Source organism: Salvia hispanica, chromosome 1, assembly GCF_023119035.1.
Source record: "Salvia hispanica cultivar TCC Black 2014 chromosome 1, UniMelb_Shisp_WGS_1.0, whole genome shotgun sequence".
In the NCBI taxonomy this organism is placed as follows: Eukaryota; Viridiplantae; Streptophyta; class Magnoliopsida; order Lamiales; family Lamiaceae; genus Salvia; species Salvia hispanica.
This window is the reverse complement of record NC_062965.1, coordinates 31,568,031-31,578,109: the sequence shown is the minus strand read 5'-3', so window position 1 is coordinate 31,578,109 and position 10,079 is coordinate 31,568,031. Positions and strand designations below refer to the sequence as shown.

At 36.5% G+C, this 10,079-nt stretch overlaps 1 protein-coding gene and 1 long non-coding RNA gene across 2 annotated transcripts; both read left to right on the top strand.

Annotated features, from left to right (window-relative positions):
- Positions 1-283: 283 nt before the first annotated feature.
- Positions 284-1,488, top strand: LOC125204886. Its single transcript, XR_007173659.1, has 3 exons — positions 284-311; positions 722-800; positions 1,217-1,488. It is a non-coding gene; the product is annotated as an uncharacterized LOC125204886 (long non-coding RNA).
- A 5,206-nt stretch (positions 1,489-6,694) lies between these two features.
- Positions 6,695-8,027, top strand: LOC125194244. The gene is made up of 3 exons (XM_048092364.1): positions 6,695-7,250; positions 7,436-7,779; positions 7,863-8,027. Exons 1-3 carry the CDS (start codon positions 6,695-6,697, stop codon positions 8,025-8,027), a joined length of 1,065 nt encoding a protein of 354 aa, XP_047948321.1.
- Positions 8,028-10,079: the final 2,052 nt, after the last annotated feature.

Genomic DNA, 10,079 nt, shown 5'->3' with positions numbered 1-10,079 from the left:
CTGCAATTTAGCGACAAATATGCCAGAATAAATCCAGAGTTCTGACTGGAGTTTAGGGCTTTTGAGGACCCCTTTTAGCCATTCTTCTTGTGTTTTACATTATAAAAAGGACTATCTTTAATTTGGAACAGAATATGTGTGTCGTAATGTTCTGATGGATATTCTCGGTCTCCATTTTGCATTTGTTTCTTGGTTAGGGTACTTGTATGGATGTAACAATGTTGGGTATGTTTGATTTTTTGCAGAGATGGGTATTGAAGGGTTTAGCACTAGTAAATGGCCCGGCTGCTTAGACAACAGAATACCAAGAGGTAGTCTGTTTATTTAGTGCCATAATTTGTTTGCTTTAATGTCCTTTTCCTCCAGTGCATAGTAGTAGTATATAACAATGATCAATAGTAACTGGTATAAGAATGGCCATATTATTGTTTGATTGTAATTTCTTGTGTATGTTTATTGAAAAAGTTTAGGATCAAAGTACAAGATCTGTGTGAAAATTTGCATAAAGATCCAAGTGTCTACTATCCCATGTTCAAATTTGTAACCCATTGTCGGTGTACTGGGAAAATTTAGTTTTTCTGTTTCTACTTTGATATTGTCCTTTTTAGTTTTTGAAGAAAAATGCTGTTTAGTTTCTTTTACAAGGGCAAGATGTACCGAGCAAGTGAATTTGTCATTTTACATGTAAAATTATAAGCTCTTCTTTTTACCTTTCATACAGAGGCAGCTTCTCAGATAACAAGCGATGTGGCGAAGGAAAGCTGGTTCAATCCGCAGAAGCAGCTTCCAGACGAAATTCGGTAAGACACCTCATCATGGCCATATACTCTTGTGGTTGATGTAGTAGTTCTTATGTTTAATCTGGTCAGATCAGGGATCTACTCGGTGCTTGTTCTTTGAGTACGTATTCCCACTTGTGAGGATTTAGTAAGGAAAGAGGGAAACCCAAATTGAATTTTGAATACAGTAGCCAATGCCCACAGGTAATGTTATTTGGTGTTAGTTATGCACTAAAATATGATGAGTGTTTGTATCAAATTCTCTTGTTGTTGACTCTAAAAGAATCTACTGCATATACACTTCTTTCATTTAAACTAAGGGCCTAAGGGGATCTTTATTTGATTGTGTTTTTTTGTAGATGACTAATTTTCCATGCTGGTCTCAGTCTTGAAGATTTTTAACTGCTCACTCATATTACCGTGTGATCATCTCACAGGTATTATTGCAAGATTGGTGGCTGATCAAAGCAGGGCCAGATACCCATGGCAAACGATTAGGCATTGGAGGTTCCACTTTGGAAGGGTAAAGCTCAGTTTCTTGCTAGTTCATTGTACACAATTTACTTGATAAAGAAATCTGAGAATATTTAGATATATAAAGAGTTCAAATTAACTCTTAAGAGATTCTCAGGGCATGCCTCTCACTGTAAGAATGAAATTGTGGTGTGTGAATGTTGATCATTGATTGTATTTTGAATTAGCTTTTTAACTTCTAGGGAACTAAGGTCATCTTTCTTTGGGCTGAAGAATTTTGTATCCTGCTCTTAAAATTAATCAAGTTTCTAATTCTATAATCAGATCTGTTGTTGTTCTGGGCTGAAAAGTGTCGCCTTTTCTTGCTTTGGGATGAAGCATTGGTCATCATAATTATAAAAAAACTAATCAAGTTTCTCTGTTTGAAGTAAGTTCTGTCTCCATTGGGAATTGAATTTCTGGAATGTATTTGAGTTTTTATTTTCAAGTTATTGTAAGTGGTTCCAAAATCCAGCTAGAGGATTGATGAATAGCTTGAACAAATTATATAGATATATCCAAATTAATCTAATGCAGTTGATACTGAGTTTTGAATGCCTGACATTTTAATATAAACCTACCATATGTGGCTATTATTTAATCATGGTATGATGGAGCTGGAAGCCTAATGTTGTATGGGTAATGCAAAAGGCTCTGAAAGGCTATTTACCACTTTGTGTAAGGATGTGAAACCATTTCAGCAGGGGTTGCTAACCAACATCTAAATTATTTATGAAACCTTAATATGGAAATCATCTAAGAATGCCAATCTGGAGGATTTATTATTCGTGAAGTAATTACAAAGATAAATGCGGATATATCTTGAGCCTTCCTCCTTGCCTCTTCAGTAAGTATTGCATTAATTCACATACATTTTGGTTTGTTGGTCTCAATAATGCAGAAACAGAATACGGTGTTTCTCCTCTGCACCTATAGTCAAGAGACATGATGCTGTTACTCTTGAGACGGATGATGGCATAGCCCTAATGGTCCATGGATGTCTCAATAGGTCTCGCACACTTGAAAATGGCTTCTCTCAGGGTATTTAATATAAGCCCTGCGAATCCTTTTATTTCGCAGACTATGGCATCCTCACGCACCTCTCCACTGATAATTTTCGTATTTTCTATGTTATCCTACTTTTTCAGATTTGTGATCATTTTCTGATTGGGTTTCCTTATTACTGGGAAGAGTTTGCTGCCCTGTCTGATAGTGAAGACTCAGTCTATTCTTGTGCTTCACCCTCTGATGCAAACAAGACTCCAGACCGAGTTGTCCGTGGAAGCAATTTGATGAGTGAGAATACTAATGATGCTATATTGACTGAAGCATCAAGTGCAAAGCAGCAAAAACTGGTGTGCAGATACAGAGCATGGATTCTGCTGGTGGTCCGTTAACAAGAAGTAAAGCTCGATTAATGGCAACTAAGAAGAGCAGGAACAAGTGACTCGAACAACAAGTGGGTTTTGGGAATGAGTGCATAGTGATAGTAAACAGGTCAGACTTCCAAGCTGAATCCACACAAAGTAACTAGGAATGTTCAAATATATGACCGAAGCATGCTAGGTCTTCTAACAGTTGTCCACTTATGCGTCTGGCCTTGAGATTGCAGCAGCTCCTTACAGCGTTATGGCTGCTAATTCAGTAATTTGTAAAGAAATGTAGTTCACGGTGTTTATATATGAGATGCTAAAAACGGTGTTCTCTCATCGAAGAAGTTGTACAAACTTAAATCCTTGTTGTTTTCCTGCTGATGAAATGAAATCTGATCAATATTCTCACAACCTTCACCTGCAGAAATAGTAAAAATGTACTAATGTTTTATACTACTAGTATATGTTATCTGTTTTGACTGATTTGTGGGTGTTAATGATATAGACAGAAATTCTTGTTAATGCTAGTCCAGTGAAGTTGTGTTGGAAGAAAGAGATGCCTTTATGCATCCTCATATGATTGTCGAAATCCCTTTGGAAACTTGCACTTTTTCTTGTCTTCTTCCTTGGGATTCTACACCTTTTCCATTCCTCATCTCTCCATCCCACCTTTACAGTTTTAACATTACCTATATATTACTAATATATTTCTATTATTGAAAAATATTCAACAGAATCACATTAAGGAGTTGGATTTGTATGGCCAATATTTCCCTGTCACTCATTTCATCAGATTTATAAACTAAAGCATGCGCCCTTCTGCAAAGCTGATAATAGTTACATCACAATCGCTTTCTACTTTACCAACAAAATCACAACAAAACACACACACAAACACAACATTAACATATCACACTGGAAATACAAGCACAAATCAATGAGCTTTCTTCTGTGTTGTCATGAAAAAGCATCTTATTAGCAACACATTAGATTTGTGTTTTGGATTTTGATACTTCTGCTAAATGCACTTGATTCATTGTTCTTGTTGCTGGGAATCAAATCCTGACCCCCCATTTCCAATTACTCATTTAAACAACTCTGGAAATGTTTATTTAATCACACATTTATGATAAAAAACATGGAGGTTTATCTATCTCATGAAGGATTCCTGAGTTGCAGATTTGTTTAATAATATTACAGCTCAACTATTGATGTAAAGCATGTCTGTCAGTTTAATGAGAAAAAAGGGCCTCACTTACTCCCAAATCACACATTTTATGGTAAAACTATTTAACTTATTTGGTCATGTTTGACATTGTAACCCAATTATAGTATTAAAAAAAGCCATTTCCAATTTGTGTAAAGTTTCATGTAAAGATAAAACAGAAGTTTCTTGGTAATGTGTGACAGGTTCTGTTTTAGTTTTATTTTTTTGTGAGTGAAATTTAAGCTTACCTATATGCCAAAACGGCCATTCTATTTTCTACATTGATATCTATAATTTGTATTGTCACATGGCAAAGACAAGTTGAAATTAATAATCTACTTTATTTTTTGTTAGTATTGGGTTGTTAAATTGTTGGGGTCTGATTTGAAAGTTCATTATATTGCATCTCATTTCTCAATTTAGCTAAATAATCTCAACCTAACAAGACCCTATATATATATATATATATATTTAATTCCTGTAATTTTCTAAAAATTATATGTGACCTTGTTTTATAACTTATATCGATTTAGACTAGTTACGCTCTTTTTTTCCATAATGTGGCTTTTGAATAACCCTCTCCCTGTCTCTTTCACTATATATATTAAAATTAGACATAGTATTAATCTACATGCAATAAAATTTACTTTATATTTAATAGATCGCAAAAGTATATTACCCAATTAACTATTTGGATGTTGTTATATGATCCATGCTATCACCATATCTTTCGTTATAAGTGTAAAAAAATTTCCTTATACTTTATTTTAATCAATATAAGGCTTAATATATTTATCTCCTTGCTTTAACAACTAATCGTACTATTATAACACTTAATCAAACGATTGATCTTCACTATGTATGATATCAACTATGCTACATTCACTATATGTATAAACTTTCAATACATATTTTAAGTGGGGAACTTCTAAAATAGACCTGAGAATTGCTATACAATCTGTTCACCTTTATGATATGCAATAACAAATTATTTTCTACAGTGATGTTAGATATTTCAACTATATATATTCTTTTTTTTGCACTTTAGTTTTCATTTGTTACGACTTTTAAACTCTCATCGATATATATAATATATATCTCTTGACGGTTCTCTTTCTGTATAATTTCTAGTTCTTCCTTTTAAGTATCATTTATATAGTTAATTCTTTTTTTTTTTTTTTGGTTCAAAGATTATCTTAAACTCTTACCTGTTGGATTTAACTTCAATATTTTACTGGTTCCTCGTGAGCTTTATGGAATTATTATTCCATTAAGATAGTTAAAACGTATCCTAGCTAGTTATATATATTTACTCAAGCCTTTACCAGAAAAATACATTATCATCTTTTGGCTATTTGATATGCTCAAGGAACACATGCTCTTTTAATCAACTTCATCAATAAATTACAAGTTTACAAGTTCTCTTCTTTTTTTTAAGATAAATTTCCATTGTCTTGTCAACTTTTATTTTCCTTTTAATCACAACATACTCTATTAAATCACAACATACTCACTATTTTTTACAAAATTAAATCACAACCTGTTAAATAGAGTCATGGTTCAAGGTGGGTCCAACCCATTTGGAGCATCTGGAATTATCAAATTAGCTAATTAGTTTCAGTTAGTTTTATTTTTCTTTGTTTTTGTTAAGAGCCGTTGGAGCTCAAGAGGTTAGGGTTGTTGAGAGCAGTTTCTCATTCTCTTGTATTGTATAAATACTCTTCAATTCTCAGCTTGAGAAGGATGATGAATAATACGGTTTTACTTTTCCTACTTTGATTTTGTGTCTTGAGTTTACAGTCGAGGGCTAAGGGAAAGAAAGGGTATTCTTCTAGTTGTTCAATCCTTATTTCTTCTTCTTGATTCTTAACAAGTGGCGCCGTCCGGTGGGAATCGTAGAAGAGAGCTTGGGCGATTGCAATTGTTTCTTCTGGTTTTGGGGCTATTTCTGCTACTGCACGCCATATGTTTGAAGAATGGCTACATCAAGATTGGAGGCTGAAAAATTCACTGGTTCGAACGATTTTGGGCTTTGGCGAATGAAAATTCGTGCAATGCTAATTCAGTAAGGGTTGTCAGTTGCGCTCGAAAAGGAAAAGGAAAAGGAAGGGGAAGAAAAGAAGGCCGATTTGGATGAGAAAGTTGCAGCGAAATTGGCAGAAATTCAAGCAAAGGCTCATAGTGTTGTGATCTTGTGTTTAGGCAACAAAGTCCTTCGAGAAGTGGCTAAAGAGACCACTACAGCAGGCGTTATAGCCAAGTTGGAGAGTCTTTATTTGACTCGATCTTTGGCGAATAGGTTGTGCATGAAGCAGAGGTTGTACGCTTATAGGTTCCGGGCAGATAAAGGCGTTTGTGAACAGATGGAGGAGTTTTCTAAAATGGTTGATGATCTGGAAAATATTGACGTTACAATAGGAGATGAAGATCAAGCCATTTTGCTTTTTAATGCTCAACCGAAGAGTTTTGATCACCTTCGTGATGCCATGGTGTATGGGAGGGAGAAAACCATCACCTTATCTGAAGTGAAGGCTGCATTAAGAGCCAAAGAGCTTCAGAAGGGATCATCAAAGCCACAAGAAGTTCCAGCTGAGAGCCTGCATATCAAGAAGTTCAAGAAGCCTAAGTTCAAGAAGAAATCTGATGATGCTAGGGCCTCAAGTTCTGAAACAAAGGAAACGAGATCATGTCACTGGTGCAAGAAACCAGGACACTTAAAGTAGGATTGTTTTGCTTGGAAAAGGAAGCAAGCATCTTATGGCAAAAATCAGAACAATGCAGATTGTGTTGAGGGAGTAGAACTTCCAGAAATCATGAATGTAATGGATGGTGGAGTAAGTGGATCTTGGATTATGGATTCGGGGTGGAGTTTCCATATGTGCCCGTACAAGCACTGGTTCCAAGAATTAAATCCTGCCACTGGAACTGTGCTCTTAGGAAACAACCAAATCTGCAATATTAAAGGAGTTGGGATTGTGAAGTTCAAGATGGCAGATGGATCTGTGAAAGTGCTCAGTGTTGTGATACACATTCCTGAAATCAAAAGGAATTTGATCTCACTAGGCTTGCTGGAAGTAAAGGGTTTTTCATTTTCTTCTCTTGAGGGAAGAATGGTAATCAAGAAAGGTCAACAAATAGTTATGATGGCTGAAAGGAGAAACAACTTGTACTATTTGCTAGGTGAAGTTGTGATTGGTGATTCAAATTCAGTGGCTGCTGAGAATTTGAAGTTGTGGCACTTGCGGCTAGGACATCCGGCTGAAGGAAGTCTAAAAGAATTAGCCAAGAAGGGTCTTATCTCTGGAGATACATCAAGTGGCCTCGGTTCCTGTGAGCAGTGCATCTTGACCAAGGCAAAGAAGAAGCCATTTCCATCAGGTATTCACTCTTCTACCTCTCCTTTGGAATATATCCATAGTAACTTATGGGGGCCAGCTCCAGTAACAACACTTGGTGGGGGAAAGTACTATTTGTCTATAATAGATGATTATTCAAGGAAACTATGGGTTATATTCTGAAAGAAAAATCAGAAACATTTGCTAAGTTCAAAAATTGGTGCATAGAAGTGGAACTTGAGAAAGGCAGTAGAGTAAAATGTCTGAGAACAGACAATGGATTGGAGTTTCTTTCAAGAGATTTTGATGAGTTTTGCAAGGAGAAAGGCATGAAGCGCCATAAAACAGTTCCTTCTAACCCTCAACAAAATGGGGTTGTAGAAAGGATGAATCGAACAATCTTGGAAAGAGTTAGGAGTCTACTTTTTGCATCTGGATTGAACAGTAAATTTTGGGGAGAAGCAGTTTATACAGCTGCTCATCTCATCAATAAGTGTCCCTCTACCAGTTTGAAGTCAGAAACACCAGATTATAGGTGGTATGGAACTCATGGTAACTATTCAAAGTTCAAGGTTTTCGAATGTGCAGCATATGCTCATATCAGGAAGAGTAAGCTTAACCCCGTGCACTTAAATGTGTGATGCTGGGATATCAGAGGGGGGTAAAAGGGTACAGGCTATGGTTCATTGAGCCTGGTAATCAAAAGGTTGCGATAAGTAGGGACATGGTTTTCATCGAAGATCAAATGCCTTACTTGAGTAAAGAAAAACAGAAAGAAAAAGTTCCCTATGATATGTTTGAGGTGGAGTTAGGGAAATGAATCTGGAATCATGTGGAGATGTTAGTGATTCAGAGAATGGTGAGCAACAAGAAGACCCAATTTCTGATCAAGGTGGAGCAGATACTCATTCTGATAATAGTCTCAGCAACTACCAACTTGCAAGAGATAGAGTGAGGAGGGAAAACATAAAGCGTCCAACTAGGTATTCTGAAGCAGATGTGGTCTATTATGCACTATGTGCAGCTGAAAATCTTGAGTGTGCAGATCCTTTGTCCTTCAAAGAAGCTATGATGAGCAGAGATAGAGAAAGATGGATAGAGGCAATGAATGAGGAGATGGACTCTTTGCTCAAGAATAAAACTTGGATTCTTGTTGATAAAAGCAATCTGAAGCAGGAATCTAAGGATAAGAAGCTCATAAGTTGTAAGTGGATCTTCAAGAAAAATATAGAAACAACAGACAAGGATGGAATCAAGTTCAAAGCTCGGTTGGTGGCTAGAGGCTTTACATAGGAGGAAGGGGTTGATTTTAATGATGTATTTGCTCCAGTTGTAAGGCATACTTCCATTAGGATTCTACTTGCTGTAGCAAATCATAGAAACTGGGAACTGCAGCAGCTCGATGTGAAAACTGTGTTCCTTAATGGGGATCTTTAAGAGACTATTTTTATGGGCCAACCTGAGGGCTATGTAAAAGAAGGAGAGGAAAACAAAATCTGTTTACTAAAGAAGTGGAATAAGAAGTTCAATGAACAGATGATTGCACATGGTTTTCTCATATCTGAGTATGATGATTGCATCTATATTAAGAAGAAGGAGAATACTCCAGTGGCCTACCTCTTGCTTTATGTAGATGATATGTTACTAGCTGGACCTTCATTGGTTAAGATACAAAAAATTAAAGTTGATTTAAAAGAAGTTTTGAAATGAAAGACTTGGGTGAAGCTAGAAAGATTATGGGAATGAATATCTTGAGAGATAGGAGCAAGAAGCTACTGTGGCTATCTCAGTCAGATTACATTGAGAAAGTCTTGAAGAAATTCAATATGGCAAATGCTAAAGCAGCTGCTACCCCTCTCTCACAAAGTTTTAAACTGTCAAAGGAGCAGGCTCCAAGAACTGAGCAGGAAGCATTGGAGATGGAGTCAGTTCCTTACTCGAGCATTGTTGGGAGTATAATGTACATCATGATTTGTACGAGGCCAGACCTAGCCCATGCTATCTCAGTCACTAGTAGATACATGTCTGTCCCGAGTAAGGAGCACTGGAATGCGCTCAAGTGGATTCTCAGATATTTGAGAAACTCCAGCAATTGTGGTATCTTGTTTAAGGGTGATAAGGAGTGTGAAGAAGCTGTTTTGGGGTATTGTGATGCTGATTATGCTACTAATCTGGACAATAGAAAATCTCAGTCTAGTTTCTTGTTCACTTTGTATGGTTCTGTCATAAGCTGGAAATCCAGCTTGCAAAGCGTTGTTGCTTTATCAATAACATAAGCCGAATACATGGCACTCACATCTGCTGTGCAAGAAAGCTTCTGGATCCAAGGGGTGATCTCTGACTTTGGGATCAATCAAAGAACTATGGTTGTGTTCTGTGATAGTAGTTCTGCTATATGTTTGGCTCGGCATCAGTTCTTTCATGAACGGAGTAAGCATATTGATGTTCGCTTGCATTTTATCAGAGATGAAACTGAGAGGGGTAGAGTAAAAGTGGTCAAGGTTGATACTCTTCATAACCCAGCTGATATGTTGACCAAGTGTCTTTTGGAAGAGACAAGTTCGAGCACTGCAAAGGTCTGATTAATGTATGCAACAAACCTGAACCATGAACTCTGGTGGAGATTTGTTAAATAGAGTCATGGTTCAAGGTGGGTCCAAGCCAGCTGGAGCAGCTGGAATTATCAAATTAGCTGATTAGTTTCAGTTAGTTTTATTTTTCTTTGTTTTTGTTAAAAGCTGTTGGAGCTCAAGAGGTTAGGGTTGTTGACAACAGTTTCTCATTCTCTTGTATCGCATAAATACTCTTCAATTCTCAGCTTGAGAAGGATGATGAATAATACGGTTTTACTTTCCTACTTTGATTTTGTGTC

Coding starts and splice junctions, on each gene's coding strand:
- LOC125194244 (XM_048092364.1), top strand. CDS start 6,695: ATGGATGGTGGAGTAAGTGGATCTTGGATTATGGATTCGGGGTGGAGT. Junction 7,251..7,435: donor GAAGAAGCCATTTCCATCAG/GTATTCACTCTT, acceptor ATTGGTGCATAG/AAGTGGAACTTGAGAAAGGC. Junction 7,780..7,862: donor GTAACTATTCAAAGTTCAAG/GTTTTCGAATGT, acceptor CTGGGATATCAG/AGGGGGGTAAAAGGGTACAG.